Source organism: Neophocaena asiaeorientalis, unplaced genomic scaffold, assembly GCF_003031525.2.
Source record: "Neophocaena asiaeorientalis asiaeorientalis breed wild unplaced genomic scaffold, Neophocaena_asiaeorientalis_V1.1 scaffold40, whole genome shotgun sequence".
NCBI classification, from domain to species: Eukaryota; Metazoa; Chordata; class Mammalia; order Artiodactyla; family Phocoenidae; genus Neophocaena; species Neophocaena asiaeorientalis.
The window spans coordinates 2,728,470-2,752,472 of record NW_020185335.1 but is presented as its reverse complement, the minus strand read 5'-3'; the positions used below and the strand labels follow the sequence as shown (position 1 = coordinate 2,752,472).

General features: G+C 55.5%; 1 protein-coding gene across 1 annotated transcript in view; it reads right to left on the bottom strand.

Annotated features, from left to right (window-relative positions):
• VAC14 (VAC14 component of PIKFYVE complex) overlaps positions 1-24,003 on the bottom strand; it is a 168,604-nt gene that overhangs the window by 47,023 nt on the left and 97,578 nt on the right. Inside the window, exons 8-10 of the mRNA XM_024735464.1 lie at positions 19,896-20,040; positions 19,602-19,667; positions 716-872 (exon numbers count right to left, since the gene is read on the bottom strand). Of these exons, the coding sequence (XP_024591232.1) occupies positions 716-872; positions 19,602-19,667; positions 19,896-20,040 (368 nt within the window). The remainder of the gene's footprint in view (positions 1-715; positions 873-19,601; positions 19,668-19,895; positions 20,041-24,003) is intronic.

The following is a 24,003-nucleotide window of genomic DNA, read 5'->3' as shown; positions in this document are numbered from 1 at the left end:
GAAAGGCCCCAGATCTACTTGACTCTTGGCTTCTGCATCAAAGGAGGTCTAGGACCTTGTATCTGGATGTCAAGAGCTGCTCAGGGGACAAAGAGACACCCCAGGCAAATGCCCAAGATTCGCTGGGTACTTTCCTTCCAAGTCGCATCCCTGGGCATTTTCCAGGATCGTGTCACTGGAGGGAAGAGGCGTCTGCCTGGGAGGGAGGACCTGGGAGTCACACAGGCCCAGGGAGAAGAGCCACCTGCTGTCTGGAAGGACGCTGAGGGGTGAGCTCCAGGAGTGCCACGGCCACCTTCACGTTGAAGGACTGCCCGGGAACATCCTGTCTGAATTATCTGCTCTCCGGCCTGGGCTGCCTGCCATGTTATTTTTAGCTTCTCGATGAGGAAGGGAGCAGCTGCCTAGTCTTCAACCTGTGACACCCAAGACTCTGAAGCCCCCTGATTCCTGACTGGGAGATGCCACCCCAGGGAAAGAGACAGTCAGCTGACCCGGATGGTTTTATATTTAGCCAAAGGCCCAAAAGCCCGAGACTTGCAGGGAGATGAGGAAAAAGGGCTGTGAAGGTCTCTTACAGGGGTGGAGGGCTGCTGTAGTGTGAGGCAGGAGGGTGCGGAAAGAGGGACAGCCAAAAGGCCAGCCGGTCCAGGACAAGACTGAGCACTGCCATTCCCAGGGTCCCCGAGGCTGCAACCCTCCGGGAAGGACTCACCAGGAGTCTTCAGTAGGCCAGCTCTGCCAGGGGTGGGCACCTGGAGCTCTGAGTGGCTGACCCGGAGGTCAGGGCCATCGAGGGGGCCTGGGTCATCCATCTGGCCTGCGGGGGAGGAAGCAATTTCTGCCAATACCTCCAGATCCTTCAGAATAACCTGGGGGAGAAAAGCAGAGGATGAGGGACAAGGACCTCCGTGCTGAGCTGTGGTTGGAGACAGAGAGCTCCCTCCAGGGGGTGGGAAGGGGTCTGCAGAGGGCGACGGGGCTGGTGAGAGCTGCCAAGACTGTAGCTCTAACAGTACTCAGAGGGTTCTGCAAAGGACATGGGCCGAGGAGAGCACCGACAGGCAGTGGATGGGGCAAGTGCAGGAAGGAAGCCGGAGTCAAGGCCCGGGAGTCAGCTCTCCCATGACCACTCCTCTTGTATATTTTAAATGGTCCCCAGGGTGCAGTCTGTGCCCCAGGGCTCCGGGGCTGGCCAGGCCTCGATGTCGACCTGTGCAAGGGTCCAACAGTGCCCTCCAGGCCACACTCCTGGGGGTGCCAGCCACGGCCCAGCCCACCACCAGGCCACAGGGCAGATCCTTCTACAGAGGTGACCCCAGGCCACCTGCCACATTTGGGGTGTAATTCTGGTCTCCAGGACGGAGAAGTTTCCAACTTCTAGACACAAGGTTCAGTTCTCGGCTACCTCTGCGACATTCATACAAAGATATGAGAGGTCCCCAGGGGAGACCCCACAATCCAAAAAGCCCTTGTACCTTTAGAGGCTGTCTCCCCTTGCACAGCACCCATCTCCTCCAGCTCCTCACCTGGCAACAACGGCAAGCAGGGTGGTGCCTCACCAGGGTGGGGGTAGGGCACCCTGTTTGTGTGTGTGTGTGTGTGCGTGTGTAACTCACCTGTCCCAGCTCCTCCAGCAGAGCCCTTGCCACACTGCAGGCAGGGCTGCCCACGCTTTTCTGCTCCCCACTCATCTCTGTGCTCTGAAGAGGGACTGTGCCTGTCCTAGCACAGGTGTACCCGCAAGACTATCTCTAGCACCCAGTGGATGCCCAACAGGCACCATCCAATAGATGGATGACTGTGCCTGAGCCCAGGCCAAGAACTACCACAGCAACCAAGGGCTTCAGTCCTGAACCAGTGGAAGTGACGCAGAGCACCGGCGGATGGGGCCCCGGTGGGTGGGCTGTGTGTGGCTCGACAGGCCAGCCATGGAACGTGGTGACTATAGTCAAAATAAGGCTGCTCCCAGGCTGTTTGTATGATGATGAAAATGTTTTGGAGTTAGACAGTGGTGATGGTTCCAGAACCTTGTATATATACCAAACCCACTGAATTGGATATTTCATTTATTTTTGGCTGTGTTGTGTCTTTGTTGCTGCGCCCAGGCTTTCTCTAGCTGTGGTAAGCGGGGGCTACTCTTCGTTGCGGCGCGCAGGCTTCTCATCATGTGGCTTCCCTTGCTGCAGAGCACAGGCTCTAGGCACACGGGCTTCAGTAGTTGTGGCACGTGGGCTTCAGTAGTTGTGGCACGCAGGCTCAGTAGTTGTGGCTCGCGGGCTCTAGAGAGCAGGCTCAGTAGTTGTGGCATACGGGCTTAGTTGCTCCGCGGCATGTGGGATCTTCCCGGACCAGGGCTCGAACCCATGTCCCCTGCGTTGGCAGGCGGATTCTTAACCACTGTGCCACCAGGGAAGCCCAAATTGTATATTTTAAATTGTATATTTTTAAAATATTTAAATATTTTTAGATAAAAATATTTTTTATCTAAAAAATAAAAGATAATGCTACTATCCTCTCTCCACAGCTTGAAGGCGATTCTTGTCTCAATGCGAGTAACATGCCAGTACCTCTTCCTACCCTGCCCCACTTGTCACTTCTCCTCCTGGTGTCCTCTCTGTCAGCTCTGGCCCATCCACCTCTCCCAGCAGCATGGTGTGGTTGGCACGCAGCTTCCCCGAGAACCTCTTGCTTTGCTTCCTACCCTGCCGCACCCCGGTCCCATCCACGTCGGACGTGGAACTCATGCACACAAACGCCACCTCCCATCTGTCCAACCTCGTCCTTTCCTTCGTCTCTCTGCTGACTCTCAGCACTGCCTGAGCCCTGCCCTGCGCTGTGCTGGGTGCTGGGGCTGCAGATGAGTCACACCTGCCCTTGCCACGACCTGGCGGGCAGACCCACACTAGCCTGCCCTTCTGTGCATCGGTGTACGTGATTTCAGAACATTCTGACTGCTGGGCCTGCAGGGAATGGATTCGTGCTGGCTGAAAGTCGTGGCTGCTAAGAACCCAGACAGATGGCAGGAGCAAGGGTGGCCCCTATGCCCAGGCCAAGAGCCCAGGGCCTGGGTGGGTCTAGGCCTGGAAGCAGAGAGGCCCAGGCCTCTGCTTCATCAAGGGAGGCCCCCAGAAGGCTGCCTACTGCAGCAATGGCAGAAAGAGGACACAGAGGGAGAAGGTGGATAGGGGAACAGGCAGCAAAGCAGCAATGGTGCAGCGCCGCACCATGGAGTAGCCCCTCCATCTGGCACATCCATCCAGGGAGCAGCAAGCCAACTGTGCCTCAAACAGCTAAACAGAGCTATGGGTTCCTAGTGTTTTACCCAAGGGGGCTGATGACATGTTCACACACAACTTCCACAGGAAAGCTCACGGTATCACTGCTCATCATAGCTAGAAAGTGGAGACAGCCCTAAGATTCTGACACCAATTCTGATGTATGTCTTTATCTCACACCACCAGGCAATTTTCCGACACCAGCTGGGTATCCCACAATGCACCCTGATTCTGCCACTGTCTAATCTGGAGACAGCATCAGAACCCACACGTTGGGGGCAGAGTCCTACAAGACGGCCCCCCAGAAGGCTCTCTTCAGATGTCAATCCTAAGTCCAGGCTGTCTGTCACCTGTGCTTCTGACTGCCCGGCTATGGATCAAAGGTTCCCAGAACCCCCTCCTTGGGTTTAATTTGTTAGAGCAGCTCACGGAACTCAGAAAACATTTTTCTCATTAGGCCAGTGGTTTATTGTAAATGATACAACTCAGGAACAGCCAGATGGAAGAGATGCACAGGGCAAAGTATGGGGAAAGGAGCACAGAGCTTTCATGCCCTCTCCAGGGGTAACACTCTCCCTGAATATCCGACCTGGAGGCTCTCCAAACCCCGTCCTTGTGGGTTTTTATGGGGGCTTCATTACATAGGCACAACTGATTAAATCGTTGGCATTTGGTGATTGATTCAATCTCAGCCCCTCTCCTCTTCCTGGAACTGGATGATGAAAGACATCTTTACTGCTCTCTTCAGTTAGGAAATTACAACAGTTTTAGAACCTCTGTGCCAGAAACGAGGAAGATCAAATATGTATTTCTTACTATATATATATACAATAACACAAACCCAAACGTACATCAACTGATAAATGGATAAAATAGAACGTGGCATATCCACGCCATGGACTACTACTTGGCAATGAAAAGGAACAAAGTTCTGATACCTTCTACAGCAAGAATGAACCTTGAAAACATGTGCTACGTGAAAGAAGCCAGTTGCAAGAGATCACATATAATACACTTATATGAAACATTCGGAAGAGACAAATTTGTAGAGACAGAAAGTAGGCTGTTGTTGCCAGGGGCCGGGGGAGTGACTGCTAAGGGGCACAGGGGTTTCTTTTTGGGGTGTAGTATACTTTAAAAGTTTGAGATTTATGGTATGTGAAATTCATCTTAAAAAAAAAAAGAAGTCAAAGCCCCAAATCAGCAGCGTAATTCCCAGCCCAGGGGCACTGGCAGAGCAGTCAGTTCTTGCTCTGCCCACAGCTTGGGCTGGCGGGGCCTCACTCACTCCCCGTGATCTCACACTTGCCTCGGACTCACAGGGGAGCCGAGGGAGCTGGGGGGCAACCTGTGTTTCTTTACATCTCATGGCATCTGCCAGCCCCACTGCACCCCTCGTGCCGACTGTACCTCTGAACCACAGGCTACTCCTCTCAGGTCTGGCTGCACAGGTGGGCAGCAAATCCTGGTGGTCGAATGCTGTCAGCAAGAAAAACTGCAAGGCAGCTGGGGCCAGGCCAGCGCTCGGCCTGACGTTGACCGCCATGAAGGCTGCAACGACCCACACCAGGTCCAGCAGGTACTTATTTCCCTAACAGAAAAGATGCTTGGGAAGAACCACCCTGCCTGAGAGGTCTGGCCTGTGAGATGTCCCCACCCTGTGAGTGGCCCCAGGGCTGGGCCATAAGAGGCAGCTGTCCTCGCTCCCAACTGGAGGTAATGACCTCACTTGTCTTCAGTCTCACATACAGGCACCGGCTCAAGGCACCAGGGGGGCCACTTCAAACCCAGCTCTAGTCCACAAACTGGAGACCAATAAGCTACACAGGGCTTTGTGGTCACAATCCTGACTTCCAATCTTTTTTTTTTTAAAATAAATTTATTTATTTATTTTCAGCTGCGTTGAGTCTCCGTCGCTACGCGTGGGCTTTCTCTAGTTGTGGCAAGTGGGGGTTACTCTTCGTTGTGGTGCGCGGGCTTCTCATTGTGGTGGCTTCTCTGTTGCGGAGCATGGGCTCTAGACACATGAGCTTCAGTAGTTATGGCTCACGGGCTCGGTAGCTGTGGCTCATGGGCTCCAGAGTGCAGGCACAGTAGTTGTGGCTCATGGGCTTAGCTGCTCCGCAGCATGTGGGATCTTCCTGGACCAGGGCTCGAACCCATGTCCCCTGCATTGGCAGGCGGATTCTTAACCACTGCGCCACCATGGGAGTCCCCCTGACTTCCAATCTTGACCCTGCTCTTCAGCCACCTGACCCTGGACCAGTGAACATCACCAGTGGACCAGTGACCAACCCTCCCTCCATTCCCCAGCATCTACTGCCGGGGCCTGTGCTGGTTGGAGGAGATGCAAGGCTGCAAGGCTGAACTGGGCCCTGCCTCGGACCAGAGTGACCTTGGGGGAGATGGGCGGTCCTGACACACTGATAAGGCAGTGCCTGTGCAACAGGAGCCAGCAGCTCGGCCTGAGGGGGGCTGGGAGGCTTCGGAAGTACCTGAGCCCCAGTTTGCCTGGGAACCAGGGGTTAGAGGAAGGCACGCAAAGCGTTCTCTTAACTAGCAGAAGCCTTTCATGGATACAGGGCCAGACCCTGTGGCACATTCCAGGAAACTAGGCTTCGGCCCAGCTCCGGAGTGGGGTGTGGGGCTGGTACAGAGATCAGGCAGAAGCCACAGGCAGAAGCAGGTCATCAAGAACTAGGACCCTGGGGCTTCCCTGGTGGCGCAGTGGTTGAGAGTCCACCTGCCGATGCAGGGGACATGGGTTTGTGCCCTGGTCCGGGAAGATCCCACATGCCGCGGAGCGGCTGGGCCCGTGAGCCATGGCCGCTGAGCCTGCGCGTCTGGAGCCTGTGCTCCGCAACAGCAGAGGCCACAACAGTGAGAGGCCCGCGCACCAAAAAAAAAAAAAAAAAAAAAAAAAAAAAAAGAGGCAGGTCTGAACTTGGTTTTGCAGGTGATATGGGGGGCTCAGTTTCCTCATATGTGCCAATGGGGACTCGCCCTTGCAAGGTTGTTAAGATTACAGGAGATACTTCACGTACTACTTCTGTGCTGAGATTTTTGGTGCCACAGCCGAGCTTGGTCAGTGGCCCTGGATCAGGGACTGGGCAGGAACAGCAGCGCACACATCGAGGCCTTCAGATTTCAGCTCTGCACCAAAGACAGTCTGCAGCGCCCATCTCTGTACACCTCCTCCTGCCCCACTGGAGAGCACAGCCAGCAAAGCTGCATTTTGAATTCTCATTTCTCACTTCGCATTTTGAATTCTCTTATTTTAGAAAGTTTAACACCAAATGGCAAATGAATGCAAATTACACTTCAATTGCACAATTAAAGCTGGAAATGTCGTCTACAGGTTCCTTCAGTGATCCCGGCCACGCCTCAAGATCTGTCTCTGGTCCCCGGGGGGCTAGAGCCAACAGACAGCCCCACTGTCTGCTGTACACACACACACGCGCGCGCACACAGCGTCCTTCCTGTCCCGTACAGCGGGAGCCCCCTTTAAGTGGGAGTCAGAGAACACACCCTCATCTCCTTCAGCCTCCAGAGAAAGGGGCTTGAGAGGGGCTATCAAAATGGAGGGCAAGGAATTGCCTGAAGAGCAGAGTGGGGAGCTGGCGGGGAGCCGCTCCTGGTTCCGAGGCCCATCAAGTCCAGCCACTGGCTCTCCCCCAGCCAAGCAGCAAAACCACTCAGTCCAGGTGCTGGACTTAAGGCTACGGAACCACAATCCTGACGCAGGCCTAGGCCGGGACTCTGCCTCTGCCTGGGGAGTGAGGAGAGGCTCCAGGGGGCAACGCCAACAGGGGGCCTGGGACAGAGCAACAGAGACCACAGAGGAGCCACTCTCCAGCTGGACCTGGCTTTGAGTCTCTGTGCCAGCCAGGGTGTTAGCGCTCTACTCCCCTGGAGACCTCGCAGCCCTTGGCTTGAGGACAGGAAGCTCGGGGAGAAGGACACGGTGATCTCAGCAGCCCTGATCACGCTCACGGCCTGGACAAAAGGCCGAGAGCTATAAACGCACTGCTCGGCCTCTAGAAACGCAGAGCCAGTCCCCCTTCCAGAGAGCGGGCCGGCTGGGCCCATGCCTGCGCTGGCCTGTGGTCCTGGCTCTGAGGACGGGAAAGGCTCAAAGAAGCAGGAGGAAGCCACACCAATTAGTATGCACTACACAGCTTTTCGCGGAATGAATATAAAACACTTGTGCTTTCTTTCTGTGTGAGAGAAAGAAGGGGGGAAAGAGGGAGGGAAAAAGGTTACAAGAAAGCAATATTCTGCAGGAGGAGGAGTGCCTGCCGTCACCATGGCAACGGGTTGGGGGGGTGGGGAAGGCACATCAGCTGGTCCCTGGTCCCTGAGTGAGCTGGCCATCGATGAAGTGAAAGGGTCGGTGGCAACTGGGTAAGGAAAACATTTGACAAAGCAACTCTGAGGGGAAGGTGGCAGAGGTGAGGTGGAAGGGGTGTCACACCCTCCGTGGCTTGGGGAGCAAAGTAAGGAAGCCACGGGACTCCTGAGAAAGGCCTTCCTTCTAGGAGGTGACCTGACAGCAGCTAAGGGCACAGTTCAGTGTGGGAGGGGAGTCATTGTCTGGATGGGCCACGGCAGGCTGTCACCCCCTGCATTCCAGTAGGCCAAGGACAGTCTCCCGGATGGTGACTGCTCCCTCCTTCCCTTTTTGGTCCATCCAGGCGCTCTCTGTCCCAACACCTGGTCCACAGACCAGCCCTGGAAAACCGCTCGGGGCGGAAGGCTCCCTCCCCCCTCTGCAACACGTTCCCATTGGTCCTTCGCCACCTTGGGAATAGCTGGAGACCCAGAGCTTTGCAAGGTCAAAGCTTTCCCTAGGCTTGCAGGCCCGTCCTCTCCTCCTACCAAGACTCCTGAACATGAAGCCCCAGATGAAGCACTCAGCAGATACTGAATAAATTCTCGCTGACCTGCAGTGCCAGGCAGGAAATGGAAGATGGATGCTTCTGGACAGCTTCTGCCAAGGGGATGGCTGGAAAAGCCTCCCATTTCTCTACCCACTTAACTCTAAGAAGCTTTCTCCAAAGTTTGGCTAGGCCACTGGAGGCCCCAGATGTCAACTGGCTCAGCCTTCCAGTCCCACGAGGAGGGAAGGAAATCCCCAGGGTGGGCCCTTTCCAGTCCCAGCCAGGAGGAGGCCACAAGAGTGTTTCCAAGTGATGTACTCGGGCTGGTGGGAGAGGTGAATTCAGGCTGAAGGTCCTGGAGGCTGAGGTCTGCGGGCCACTGCCATCTGATGCCTCTGTCCAGAGCAGTGGGGCTGCAGGGCCATGCCTGAGAGCTGGATCAGGTCAGGCCACTCCTTACTCTTGGGAAGTGGAGCTAAGAGTAAATGAAGAGGCACCGAGGCCAGGCATCCACAGGAAGCCTCGGGGCCTTCTGCTTCCTTCCACACAGAAGCCTGTCCCCTTTCTTCACAACGGGTACAGCCCAGCAGGCCAAGGCCTCTTGAGTTCCTGACACCTATAGAATGGCTTCTGCGGCTGGTGGCATCAGCCAGAGAACTGACTCTAGGAACACAGGCTGCCGTCCCCAGGAAGGGTCCCCTGGGGGAGCCGAGGGAAGGTCAAAGGATCTCCACAGGCCCCGCAGCAGTCAAACTATGGAGCTCTAGGTGATGGCGCCTGGCACTAGCCGGCACTGGGACTGGAAGCCCCTGCCCTGGACACAGAGCAAACCTAGGTTGGAGAAAGCAGTGACCAGGCTCCAGCCTGGCCCAGCGCAACCCAGCCCAGGAGGGAGCGGTTTTCCCAGAAAAGCTTTCCGCTGCAACGGGGTCAGAGCAGGCCATGCCCAGCACTCTTGGGAGGCGGGTCCCGCAGCCTTGCAGCCCTGCCTTCTGCAACAAGCAAGGAAAGCACTGCCAAAAAGAACACTTAGATTTGGGGGTGGGGGAGAAGGACGGCTTAGGCTTAGACCTATTTTCCCACTGAGAAAACTACGCAGATTAAAACCTTGTATGGCTTGGTAAAGCAAAATCAACTTAAAAAAAAAAAAAAGGATTATATCTTGGTTTGTTGCCTGACTTTGAAGCATGCCCTTAGGAATCAAGATTGCTTTCTTTTCTTTCTTTCTTCTCTTCTGCTTTTAGTGAAGTTTGAAATGTGCCATACATGCCAAAGGCCAGCACCTACTGCTTATTAAGTTCCACAGTGACAGCACAGCATGGGTTCTGGCAGCCTAAAGCCTTCCAGCCTCCATCCCTCTGAGGGGAGAGGAGGGAAAGGCCAGCCTGGGGTGAGACAACTTGGAGACCAGTCCCCCCCGCCCCCGCCACCCCTTCTCTCCCACTCCCAGGGCTTCCTGCTGAAGCCAGCCATCGCTCACTTGCATCCCAGAGGCCCTGACCAGTAGGTGCACCTCCAGGAGGCAAACTCTCCCCACGAGCCAGACAGGGAACAGGCAAGGGGCCGGCCACGCTGCGGGCAGCTCGGGAGCAGTGCGCACCCTGTTACAGCTCAGTTACCAGGCGATGAGCCGAGGGGCCGCTGTCTCCGGGGCACCAGTCCATGGCAACCAGGAGAGCGGCGTGGGGCTGCCCGGTCTCCTGCCCACTACCAGGTCTCCACTTAATCTCAGCGTGCTTGCAAGCCACTCAGCTCTGGTCCGAGGAGGCAGAACCAGGCCCCAGCAAGGGAGGGAGGAGGGTGGGGCAGGCCGCAGTGGGGTCAGCTCACCACCTGCCCCACCCCGTCTCTTCACTTGCTCATAAACGCATCTGGGCACCTTCTATGTGCTGGACACAGCCTCTGTCCTCATAGAGTGTGACAAGGGCTGTGAGAGGGTCTGAGGGCACAGGGTGCTATGATGACACAGACGGGGACCTGGCCGGCCTTGATGAGCAGGAGTGGGTGGCGTACGTGACAAATAAGGCTTCGTGGACTCACGGAGCATCAAGCCGAGATCCTGACCTAGTTACTTCACTTCCCTGAGTCTGTTTCCACTTAGTAAAGTGGGGACACAGCAGAACGCACCCTCGAGGGGCTGCTGTGGAGACGGACTAAGACCACGCCTGCTGGGTGATGCCCAGCACAGGTCTGGCGTGGAGCGAGCGTTAGGTACACTTCCTGTCCTCAGCATCTCTAGCAACCAGAACTCCCCGCCCCGTCCGTGGGCCTTGCGAACTGCCAACAGGAAGATGTCAGGGAAATTTAGTTGACTCAGCTTTGGCCGTCTCTGGAGGAGAAGAAATCGACACATATCTTGGGAGAAATTTTGACTTCTCAAGATGCTGCAAGTGGGGTGGGGGTGCGGGTAAAAACAGGGCCCCTGGCCTGGCCACCACCACAAGGGCTATGGAGAGAGGGCATCAGGGCTGAGAGCTAGGGGCCTGGCCCCTAGCCTCCCAATAGGATCTTAGGCTGATCTGTTCTCAACCAGAGACAAGCATCAAAATCGTTGCGGGTTGTGGAGAATACCAGCACCCAGGCCATGAGGCTGCACCTCAGAGAACAATTCAGGCGGTCTGGGCTGAGGCCCAAACAACCGGATTTTAAAAAGCTCCAGAGAGGGGTCCCTGGTGGTCCAGTGGGTAAGACTCTGCGCTCCCAACTGAGGGGGCATGGGTTCGATCCCTGGTCGGGGAACTAGATCCCACGCGCACACTGCAACTAAGAAGCCCGTGTGCCACAACTAAAGATCCTGCATGCTGCAACAAAGATCCCTCATGCTGAAACTAAGACGCGGTGCAGCCAAAACAAACCACCTACCTATTAAAAAAAAAAGCTCCAGAGGATTCTGACAGTGGCTCTGGTGTGCGTGGCTCCCTGTGGCACTTCTGTTGGGTTGTTGGACTTTGACCTTTCTAGGTGAGGTGACTGATCACTTCCTGAGTTCAAGGAGAGATGGGCTGCGGCAGGTGGTCTGCTCATCCCTGGAGGCCAGTCGGCCTGTAGCTCGGCTCTCTGGGAGCCCCCAGCCCTGTCCAGGGTAAGACGGTTCGCAACCAGCTCCCCTTTGTGGACTCCCTCCTGTGCCGCCCAGCCCTACTTCGGGAAAGCAAACCTCCCCTTCATCTGCCCTTCTCAGTCCACCCTCGCCTTCACCAGGAGGCCCCTGCCCAACTCAGGTGCTCCAGTTACGGTGCAGCTCTGGGTCCTCACTTGCCCATCAGTGGAGGGAATCCAGACAGAGATGAAGACTGAAAACCCTCCCGGCACACAAACCTGCCTTCCTAGAGCAGGTGATGGCGGCCGATGGCGAGTACTGTGGGTCCCCCCTTACCTGAAGGAGGCTGATGCGGGGCAGTGAAAGCGCACAGTGCAGAGATATGGAAGGATGAGAGCAGCAGGCCTCCCCATAGGCTCAATTCTGGGACTGAGACCACGCGCCCCTCTCCCCTGCCCCCTCCACGGCAATCGTCTACATCAAGGGCTCACTGCAGAAGACCTTCCAGGACCTCTAGTGCTGACGGCCAGTGCCTCTGCTGGGCCGTGGGGGCCTGGGGCCACCTGTCCCTGTGGCTTGTGACTAGAGGCCTGTGTCTCTGCCTTGCTGGCCACAGCTTTTCTCCCTGCTCATTACTTCCCCTCCTCTCATTTCCTCTCCAAAGCCTCCAACGGAAGCCGCAGGGTGAGCCCCAGGGAGAGCTGAGTGGACCAGCCCCCGGAAGGTTGCAGCAGGAGAGGGTCCACACCTTCCTTGTTTCGGCTGTCTGTGCTGTGGCCCAGCTCATCTCTCCATGTGAGGTGGGCTCTCGGCGAGAGGAAGCAAGTTCTTGGCCCCTGACATCTCACCTCTCGGTTCTCCGGGCTGGCATCTGACCTGATCGTGTGATCTGACTATAAAGAAATCTTCGAAATTGAAGCGGGGGGTGGTGGGTGGTGGAGGGGTTGTTTTTGTTTGTTTTGGAGAGTGGATGGAATGAAAATTGGAGTGAAATAAAAACTGAGGCAAGGATATGAGAAGGAAAAACAAGCCCCATTCTTACAGAAGACTGTCCACTTTTGAGCAGGCTGCATTAGTATTCCAGGCAGTGGAGTCAGGACCACACAAAGTCAGAGCTGGAAGGGACTAACACGATCCAGTCCAACCGCAATTTAGGGAGGGAAATGGAGGTGAGGAGATGCCGTGGACTTGCCCGGTCCCACGGGGAGAGTGGGCAGCGTGGAGCAGAGGCCTGTCCTCCTGCTCTCCACCCAGGCTGCTTCCACACCGCCCCTCAGCCGTCCCTGCCACTGGCCCATTCCTTCTGGATGGGGCCGTGGGTGGGTGAGCAGCCCCGGGGCAGCCCAATGGGGCAGGTCAAAGTCAAGTGTGTCCAGACTGAAGAATAAAGTGCACCCCATCCCGGCGGCACTCCCGCTGTGCAGCGAGGTCAGACCTCCTGCGGGGTTTTAGATGTTCTGCAATCAGACAGAGCTGACTTCCAATTCTGGCTCCTGGCAGTGTGACCTTGGGCAAGTTATCGTCCTCACGCCTGAACTTCGTCTTATGTCAAACTGGGGATAATGAAAACCACTCCAAGATCACCAGGCAGATTCCTTAAGGCAACAGATGCGATGCACTCTGACCAGAGCAACTACTCCACAAACTGGTTTCTGCCTCTCCTTCTCCCAGACACGTGGCGTCCGGCACACAGTAACCAGCACGGTTTCCAAAGGACGCCAGTGCTGGGGGCGTCGGACAGGCCATCACTGGCTCTCTAAGCTGCTGTCAATTACAGGGGCCTCTAAATAAGTGGCAGCCCTCATTTCTGGGGCAGACACTGAGGGATGGCCAATTTCCAACAGAAGGCCCTCCTTCCCGAGGGCAGGAGAGCACAGCCTGTCATGCTGGAATGTGAGTCAGAAGAGGAACCCATGGGGACTGGCACCTCCCCACCACCCACAGGGCACAGCTCTTGGGTTTGGGGCCTCCCCCAATGCGGAAGGTTCTGTTGCCACCAACTAAATCCCTTTACAGCAGAGAGATGAATCCCTGGGCCCAACTGGCCGACCCCACCAGACCATAGTGACAAGGGCTCCTGGGGAGAGGAAAAGTTGAGGGAGTGCTTTTGTGGACCAGGTAGGATGAGGGATGGAGAGGGAAAGGGACATGATGCGACAGCACGGCTGCCGCTTCCCGAGGCAGAAGAAGTCAAAGGCAGCCTCGCTCCAAGTCTGCGCCGGGGGACTGGGCTCAGACCTCCAGTCAGCAGCAGCAGCGGCAACAGTCACAGCACAATCCCAGAGCCACTCTGCCCATCCCTTATACCGGCCTCGGCCCGTTTCTCTTTGGGGCGACTCAGCGTAGCCCCGCAGAGCTCTCTCTTTTGAGAGATTTGAGAACCTCTCCCGCTCCATTTCTCCTGGGATCTGGACCATGAAAACAAATGAAATCCTCTCCCTGTCCCCCAAAGCCCACCACCCTCAAATATAGTCGTGTCTGTTCCCTGATAACACCCCTGCTGGTGAGGGTCCGAGTGCCCCGAGACAGAGTGGGTTGATGGGCCAAGTCTCGCACTAGAGAGAAGAGCTGACGGCCCCCCCTTCCCTCAGGACTCAGCAGAGGGCGGGGCAGCTCTTGCACTCCCGCCCACGGGTCTGGACACTTCTGGGATGTACCATGGGGTAGAGGACAGGAAAGGCACTGGGCTACTCTGGACTGGGGTACATCACTGTTCCCATGGGGGACTTTAAGTACCTTTGTTAGATGCCCCCAGATCACTTCTTAGACCCGTCTAACTATCCCCCCATTATTCTGGCCTCCTAGTCATGGCTGTATGTCCCACTGGGTGTGACAGCCAGACCACACTTTCCATGCAGTTAATGGATTCCGGAGTTAGAAACTCTACCACTGCCGTGAGTAATGCCCTCACTAACGTACCTTCCAAATTTTCTAGAATTTGAACACATAAGCCATAAACTCCCATCCACAATTTCTCTTCATAGTTACTTTGCAACTAGGGGAGGGGAAAGAGGGGGGGACTTCTCCTGGATTGAGAATGTCTGCTCTAAGGTGTTAGGGACACCCCAGCTCCGAGATGTTGAGAAGCCTCTGGGAGGCTGCCTCTGGTGGCCCCAGGAGGTGTGCCCCTCTGGATCTCAATGGCATCAGCAAGAAGCTGTGGCAGTGAGAGGCCCCAGTGCAGGTCCTCTGCTGCAGATGGCATTTCTCCTCCTTCCCTTGGACCCGGGGCAGCCAGCTGGGAGCCCCTCCACCGGCAACACTGCAACACAGCCCACTGACGATGGGCTCCCTGCTCTGGGCAGCGCTATCTCAGGGCTGCTGGGGGGCTGATAGAGGGGGAGGAAGCACAGCCTTCCTCTTGGTTTTTCTGTGACCTGGAAATGGACGATGAACCCCCAACAGCCCCACCTACTCTGGCCATCTGCAAAGGGCCTGTGTGGTCCTAGAGACAGGCAGGGAAACAGGACAGAGACCTGCTTCCATTCCAGCTTCTGCTGCTGAAACTGAGGCAGGAAGGACGTGGGGCAAACGTGGAGCCCACCTTCCTGATTTCAGTGTGTGTCTCTGCCATTTTCACAGAAATTATAACCAGCGTCGGAGGAGCTAACGTTTACCACGTGTTTACATGTGCTGTGTCCTGTGCTGAGCATTTGACATTCTCGATCTCATTTAATCCTCACAACAACCTGGGTGGGTGGTTCCACCATTACTTTCGGTTTTCAGATAAGAAAAGTGGGCTCAGAGAGGCTATGTAATTTGCTCAAGGGCAACCAACTTTTTTTTTGGCCCCGCCATGCGGCATGGGGGATCTTAGTTCCCGACTAGGGATAGAACCTGTGCCCCCTACAGTGGAAGCGCAGAATCCTAACCAACTGGACTGCCAGGGAATCCCCCAACCAACTATTAAGTGGCAGAGTCAGGACCAGACTCCTGGACAGCCTGGCCACCGGGCTGCACTGTCACTCGGGAAAAAATATTACCGGAAAGGAATGCCCCTCAAAGTCACAACAAAATTTTAAATACTGAAAGTAAACTTCATAATGAATAAGACCTACAAAAAAGACCTCGAAGCTTTACAAGATGACTCAAATGGGGACAAGCCCTGCTCCTGGGCAGAAGAGTTCAACAGAGCGAAATGCCAATTTCCCCTGAAGAACTTGGGGTGATGCACAGGTTGTTAGGAAGGGCCAGGATCGGACCAGGAGTTTTACTCTGTCCCCTTAAACAGTGGTCTATGAGGCATGTCCAGACATCATGGCCCTTTGCGCAGGCTGGAGCGGTTAGGCTCTTGCCCATGGTCCATGGTGAGGAGGGGTTAGAGCTCCTGTGATTCGAGCTCAGGTCTGGTGGCTGGCTGTCTGGGATGCTACATTCCCTTGGAGGGGCACCAGACATCCTTCCAGGTCTCTTCTGAGACTGAGACTTTTTATTTTTAATTCTACATATTTCTTTCTTTAAAATAGATTTTAGTTTTTTGAGAAGTTTTAGGTTCACAGCAATACTGAGCAGAAGGTACAGAGATTTCCCACATACCTCCTGCCCTTGCATGCGCACAGCCTCCCCCTTATCAGTCTTCCTCACCATGGCAGAGCATCTGTTACGATCGATGAACCTACACTGACACATCAATATCCCCCGAAGTCCATAGCTGACATGAGGGTCCACTCATGGTGTTGTACATTCTGTGGGTTTGGACACATGTATAATGACACGTACCCACCATTACCCCCTGAGGATTTTTTTTTTTTTTGGCTGTGCCGCATGGCATCTTAGTTCCCTGACCAGGGATTGAACCCACAGCCCCTGCAGTGGAAGCGAGGAGTCTTAGCCACTGGACTGCCAGGGAAGTCCTCCCCCCACCCGCTGAGGATTTTAAATCCAGGTTAGGAGGCAAGTTGTGCTTGAGAGTAAGATGAGGATGAGGAATCACCGAGCCACCCCTCCCCCCACCCCCTTGCAACTGAGCCAGCCGCACCACCAGGAACATGGAGAAGACCTGTCCTCTGGGGGCTCACGGGCAGAGCCCGCCCCGGCAGCTGCAGGCTCGGGAGGCAGCCGACAACTGGCATCTTCCGGGCAGGGGAAGAAGCAGCCCCACCTCCCACCAGGGTCCAGCAGGAAGCTCTGTGCACGTGCCATGCATTCTGCGCTGTTGAATCGGGGTTGCATTTTCACTTAAAAACAAGTCATTGGATCTCCAGCTAATGGGAGGATTTCTACTCCAGTGCCAAGAATATTAATTTGACACCTGCAAATTCTTTCTGACAAAAGGGATTTTCAGATAAAGTCTGCAAGGAGCAGGCGGTACTGAGGAAACAGCCGCTTCTCCTGAATAAGGTAAAGCAGAGACGACCTGAGGATGCCAGGTGGGTGTGGATGGACTACCAAGCTGCCAGTGGGGCGGGGGAAGGGTGTGGACTACCAAGCTGCCACTGGAGCAGGGGGAAGGGGAGGCGGACAGAGAAACAACGGCACACAAGACACCCCAGTGAGGCCACGTGCCAAGGGGACTGCATGGTGGTGGGGGGCAGAGCTAGGTCTCTAAGGCTCTGCCCCTCCCTGTGCCCAGCTTTTGCATCATTAGCACTTGGGTACACTCTGTCCCCCGGGGGCCAGTGGCTCTCATCAAGGGTGATGGGCACGTGGGTGTATCACAATCATACATGATAAATGGAATGTCCCCGATATACAAAGAGCTCCTATAAACCAATAAGAAAAGCGGACAAAGGGTCAGGGGGCTGAGGGAGAACTTTTTCAGAATACACACACCCCTCTCCACACCAGACTGAGAGAACTCTTCTCAAGAACTTGTGGAACAAGAGAAAAAGGCATATGGGGATGACGATATGACTAAACACGAGCTGGGGTTCCGATGTGGGTGGTCAGGGCCGCAGGTGGTGAAACACGGGCATGGTGGTTAAGCGACTAAGAGGACGGGCTTTGGAGTCAAACAGATCCGGTTCTGAGTTTGGCTCCACCACTCCCCGGCTGTGTGCAGCTTAACCTCACCTCGCTCGGCCGTGTTTTCTGAACTGTAAAATGAAATGATAACAGTATTTCCCCCACAGAACTGTTGAACCTTCTCTAGATACAACAGCTAAGGGGTCTAAGCACAGTTCCTGGCACTGTAACGACCTCACACAAGTCAGCTGTTACAAATGGGCTAAACTGTGTCTTGAGGCCCCAGGCTGGATGTACGGCCCTGCGTAGGGTGGGCCACAGTTACATTCCATCAGCGAGGGGGCTCTGTGAAGCCCTCCCTAGGAAGGGGCCCCTCCCCACCAATCTGTGGTCCAACTTGACTAGATGGCCTTTCAGGGTCTTGCACCCCAGGGAGCTCCAATCTGAGATCAGGGCTGTACCTGGAAGTATTGGGATATTCTCACAGACAGCACTTCCTAGATACCCTGGAAAGGAAGCTCACTTCAGGAGAAGAGGGACTTTGTCTTGTTCATGGCTGTATTTCCACTGCCAAGTACACTGTACCCTCTCAAGGTCACCAGATTCGGTGGGGGACATTTGGGGACGTGATTCTGGTGAAGAACCAGGATGCGGCAAAACCACAACTGGCCACTGATACTGAGGTCCCTAAATCTTACCTCCCCTGGAGAGATGGGAAAGCAGGGACGTTGACGGCTGTTAGAGGAGCACCCTCCCGCCTCACCCCACTCCGGTCACTGTCCCCAGGAGCAGCTGCAATCCCCTCCCCACCGGAGGCCCACAAGATGGGCCCCAAAGCCCCACAACACCTGGCACTTCAGCAAATCGAGCTCCCACAGCCGCAACCTGAACAGAGCTGTTTCATGGACTGCGTCTCCTCCGGCTCCCTTCAAATGCACACGCACGCAAAGACCGATCGCGAGCAAAGAAGGCTGGATGGGCTTAAACGACTCCATTTAAAGGACTGAAAACTCAGCTGCTTCCACTGCAGTACTCGGGAAGGAACCAATCAGCAAAGCTATTCTCTCCCTTTTTGTATTGAAATGAGGGCCGTGACTGTGCAGTGAGTCAGTCCTAACTCAGGCAGAACTGGGCCACGTCCACCTGGGCCTCACACTGCAGCGGTGGTGGGGGAAAAAGGGGGTGGTGGCGTGTGTGTGCACAGGCGTGTGTGCGGTGGACAGGCAGGAGGGGACACGGGCAGACTCCCAGACCACCTGCTTTGAGTTTTCTGGAAGTGCAGAGTCCCTGAGAGGACCTAGAGGTGGACACCTGCCTGTCTGCATCTCTCTTCAGCTCAGGTTCAGGGAAGCAAAGTCAGGCTGCAGGGCAGCTTCCCTGGGCTCCACACAAGCCTGGTACCAGCCCGGGAAGGACCAAGGTGCCTCCTGCCACGGGAAGTCATGAGCCACGTCCCTCTCCCTCTTTCTCCCACCGCGCCAGCCCGTCTGCTCTTCGTTCCCGCTGGGCAGCTGGGAGGTCTGCAGGTGCGCGCGAGCCTGCTGCCTCACCGAGCCCACAGCTGCCCGGAGCCCCGAGGAGGGAAGAAGAGGGGAGGGAGGGGCGGGTCAAGGCGCGGGCCGCCAGCGGCCAACACAGAGCCTGGAGCTGGTACTGGCGGAGGGAAGGGATGCTACCCCGGCAAATGGCAACACCCAACTACAAATCCTGCCCCTTGGCTGGGAAGCAGGGGAGTCCTGGTGAGGAAGTCCACGGAACAGAACGCTGCTGGGAATGGCGTGGGGAGAGGTGCGGCTGGAGGAGCCCCTCCCCCACATGGCCAAATGCAGGGTCCTGCTCCCCCTGCCCCACTCTGAGACACCCCCCCCCACCTGGGGTTACTCCTGCTGCCTGGGACGGGGCCAGCCTCTCCCTTTAACTTTCGGTGACCCCAATAAACGCAAAGCTTCAGGGTCCGATTTCAAACTAGAGGTCAAAATGGAGTCCAGCTGAAACGAATCACAACTGACGCTCCTTGAGTGCTTAGCGGGTGCCCAGCACAGCACCCGGCATTTTTCGTGGGTCATTTCGTTCTCATAACCCCGTGTGCTGTTACTACCCCGTCGGACAGAGAAGGAAACTGAGGTGCGGAGCCGGGCAGTGACTTGCCCTAGTTTGGGCAGCTAGGCGGGATGGACCTTGCCCTTGGGCTCCCCATCACCACTCTCCACGGCCTTCCAGGGACAAGGAGCTCCCCGCCGGACTGGTTTCCTCGCCAGTGCCCTGACCCAGCGCTCTCTTCAGAAGGGCCCACAAAGACAGCGTCCTTATTCCCAAAGCTGAGGGCAGTAAACAGCTTTTCCCTTAATGGATGCACCTCACCAGGTAGGAGGAATAGGGTGATTTCAGGGGTGTTGATTTACGAGAACAACAACAAAATGAGCACCCCTCAGCTACACAATCCCATCAAAAGGAGAGGCTGGCAGCCGGGGCACAGAGGAGGGGGCACTGGTGACCTACCTCGTCGGATTCATCTGATAACGTCTGGAGTAGGGTAGGGAAGAGGCTGTCTGTGTGCCGGAACATCTGGAGAGAGCAGAGAAGCAGGGACCCACGTGAGCTCCCCCACTGCAGGGAGCACCTCCCAAACCCCCCTCAAGACACCGAGGGCTCCTCAGGCATCTGCCACCTCTCTCCTGGTCACGGTTTCTCCAGAACTGCAACGACCAAAATCCTACCAAGCACGGGCAGGCCCTCAAACTCCACCCAGAAGCAGCCGCGTGGCTTGCAGGGCTGAGGGGCCCGGGGGCTCACCTTCCGGGGGGTCTTGATGTAGAGGTGGTAGAGCCACTTGAGGACAGCGATCCTGGTCATCATCCCGATGGCCATGTTGCTGAGGTGGCAGCTCAGAACCTGTACAATCCCGTCGAGGTGGAGGGTGACGGGGGCCCTCTCAGTGCTGCGGGTGAGACCAGGAAGGAGCCAGGTTGAAGCCCATCAGGCCCCCGCCCCTAGAGCTGCAGACGCACCCTGGCCCCGCACACTGAGAAACGCACGCTCAGCCCGCTGTCCTGGGGCAGTGGCAGAGGGCACACACTGCGCAAAGCGCTCAGAGGGCCCCTCTCCCTCCGCTCCCCTCCTCCCTCTCCAAGGTAGGAGCTCCAGCAACCACGTCTGGGGAGGAAAGCCGTTCTGCCGGGCAGCCACCCGCTTCCCCTTTTTCTCTTTCCAGCACTAGCAGGCTTGTACCAGAGAAAACCTCTCTGATATCAAAGAGCTCTGCCCTAGCAGACCTCATGGTTGAAAGACTGTTTAGCGCCCTTAGGGCATTACGTCCAGACCCTTTGTTGATAAAACAAAACCACCATGTCCAGAGAGTCCAGGGGATGGCCCTGGTAACACCCCTTAAATCCAACAGGTCCTTCACCAGGCACCCAAAGAACACTTCTCCTGTGAGGACAGGGATCGTGGCTCTTTGCCTCGTCACACTCCAGGGCACTCAGCACCACGTTTGACCTGGTTGAGAGGCCTTGAGAGCTGCCTGTGAAGCTGTAACATTCTTGTTTGAGTCGGGGAAGAGGTGACACAGCCTCAGCCTACAGAATGGAGCTTGTTCAGGATGCCTTTGCTCCAGTGGGGCACAGGCTCCCCGCTTCCCTAGCCCAAAGCCCTGCTGGTCTCCAGGCAGAGAAAAGTCCCGCCAAGCAGCCCCAGGAAGGTTGGGTGCTGCTGGGACACTGACACTTAGCCCTCTGCCCAAAGCACGGTGTCCAGGCATTGGCCAGGGTAGTCGGGGATGGGGACGGCAAGGACAGAGGGCCTTAGGATGTCAGGCAGGGGCTCCTTTCCCCTCCGACGCAGGACACTATCGCTCGCCTGTACAAAACGGCCTTTCATGGTATTTCCAGGCTGCTCAATTATTCATTTGCATCAGGAACTCGATGCCTGTGCTTTCCCAATTTGCCTGCAGACTTCCTGAAGCTCATCTGAAGTGAATTCCTACCGGGCATGATCTTAGCTCTGTTAAGTGCTAAACGAAACTGCTGTTTAATACAGTTTGATGATTCCCCATGGTGCTCGTTTCGGGGGTGCAAGTGGGCACTTCTATCCTCTGGTGGTTAGAGGGGCTGGGCGTGTGAGTGACGCGACCCAGCAGACCTGAGCCTCTGGGTGGGGCTGCCACTGAGATCTCCCCAAGAGCCATACGTCTGGAAGTTCTGGGGTCTTTGGTAGCCTAAGACAGATGGGGAAACTCCCCCACAGACAGACAAGTCCAGGGTGGCAAATGCAGCCTCCTGGACAATCTCTTAATCTCTCTCACACTCACTGTCCGACAGAAACATAATGCGAGTCACATATAGAATTTTATGCTTTTCGGTTTTATATTAAAAAGTAGAAAGAAAACAGGTGAAATTAATTTTAGTGATATATGGTAATTAACCCAATATACCCCAAATGTCACTTCAACACAGAATCAATATAAATATCAATATATAGATTAGTAATAAAGCACATTATATTCTTTTTATGTCCGGAGTCTTTTAAACCCAGTGTGTCTTTCATGCCCTCAGCACCCTCAGCTCAGATGGACCACGGCGCACACACTGGGCAGCACATGTGGCAGGCTCTGCAGGGGCAGGCTGGCAGGCCATCCCAGGGCTTCCCAAGCATTTTCTTTTCTTCTCTGACAATTTCCTAGACACTCCTCTCCCTCCTCCGATGGCCAGGATTTACTGTCTAATCTCCAAGTTCCTCTTTTCCCCATAGCACTGGCCTCCTACTGAGCACCTTCTGGGGTGCTCTGTAAGCTCTTCTCCTTGGGTGGGCAGGAACTTGGAGATTAGTGTCTCCATGGCTGGAGACACTTCAGATGCCTACCTGCAGCCCAAGGCCTTAACAAAGCGAGCTCGGAAAGCAGTGGGGAATGAACGGAAGCCCCTTCCCTGCCTGCTCTCTCCTGACCCCGTGAACCCAAGGTCTGCAGTGAGTCCCTCTCCACAGCAGGAGCTGCCACATGGGGCCCAGGGTGCCATGAGTGCCCCATGTCTGGCAGGTCGCTGCCCCATTCTTAGCTGAAACAGCCCTCAGGAGGGAGGCCTGGGGGACTCAGGGCTGCACTGATCTAGCACAGCTGTGTCCTGCTGGTGGGGAGGAAGGCAGTGCCAAACCCAGCTCCCCCATCCACCCTGCAGTTCAGGCCCAGTGGGGTGTATGAACCTTGCTGGGGTAGGGGAGACAAGATGACACACGGCTCTGATAGCAGTGATGACGGCGATGGCACTCAAAACGATGATTACTCGTGTCCTGCATAAATACTCTGTGCGAGGCGTCAAGCTGAGCTCTACCTGCATGGCCGACTCACTTCCCTCGAGGGCCCTACGCCAGCAGCAATGCTGTTCCCATTCTGGAGACGAGGGAATCAGAGCACAGAGACGTTAAGTAACCTCTCCACGTTACACAGCTGGGGAGTGGCGGAGCTGGCAACTTGAACGCGAGCATCCGAGTCCAGAGTGGCCTCACCCACTGCATGGCACTGGCTCCTAATGGGCCGCACTCAGGAGAGTCCACGGCAGCACCATTTCCGCGCGAGAGAGGACACTGGGGAAGCCTGGTGCTGATCTGTGTTTGGAGTGGGGGGCGCTCCAAATCCAAGTGGCCCAAATAGGATCCCGAGATGCCAAGGATAGACAGTCGCTCGGCCAGCCGGGCTCCTTAACTCACAGTGGTCCCGAGATGCTCCTGGCCAGCTGAGCATCTCTACTGAGGGCAGAAATCGATGCCCGTTATGGCATCTCCCTCAGGTGGCGCTCTGTTGGGGCCAAATAACAAAGGAAGGATTTCATGGAGCTGGTGTATAAACTGGCAGCACTGTGTGTGCTAACAGTCTCCGACTTTCCCCACAGCAGCCCTCCCCAGACACGGGTACCTTTGGACTGATGGTGAGGCAGGGGTCAGCTTCAAACAACCAAGAACTTCATGGCTGAAAGAGGCCCCATGGTTCATGTAGACCATGCACAGATGCACAGATGGTCAAAGTCCTTTGATGCACAGATGAGGCAGTATGGGGTCTGTCCGAGGCCATGAGGCATGGAGAACTCACTCCCTCAGCTGGAGACGCTCTCCCTGGCTCCCACTTCCCTTGGCTGGCTGGAGGTGAAGGCCATGGTAAGCAGGCACGGCCCAGGGCACCAGGGAAAGGGAGGATAGATGATCCTGCCCGCCTCTGAGGGGACAGCTCTCAGCTGCTACGCCGGGTGGGCTGTGTGTGCTGGGCTCCGCGCGTGCTCGGTGGGAAGCCAGGACTCTGGAACCTGGGCCCCTCCTAGAGCGGGCACGCTGCACCCTGTGCTCAGCTCCTGAGCTGCTGGGCTGGAGCCGGAGGTGCGCTCCCTCTGCCCTGGTTTACTTTACCCAGAAAGAACAGAACGGAGCTCACTCACAGTTTAAAACACATTTCTGCACCGGTTCCAAAATGTCTAGACTAGTCACTCTTGAGGGCTTTTGAGTTATTTCAAAGTGTCTCCAAAACTCCATTTTCACGGAGCATTTTCTCATAAAGCATCTCATAATGAAGGTCTTACAAGTATATGTACTACGACTTCTAAATGAATGGTGCTACTGTGGCTATTAAAATATTGATTTATTGAATACGGCTTCTGATACTTCTAATACATCGTGATAAAAGCCAGCGCTTCTCTCTGGGAAGCAGCACTTTATTTCTGTAACATCTAACCCTTGATGGCACTCATATGTTACGGCTCTAATCAAATTAGAACAAAGGTAAATCTAAAAGGGAACTGTTGCTGAATTCAAAGTTGTTTTTTATAAAAGATCTTTACTAATTCTTTCAATCAGCAGGTGCTGTAAGTTGGGAAGCACTGATTTCTAGATCTTTCTGCTTGCCTTATGCAGCCAGCTATAC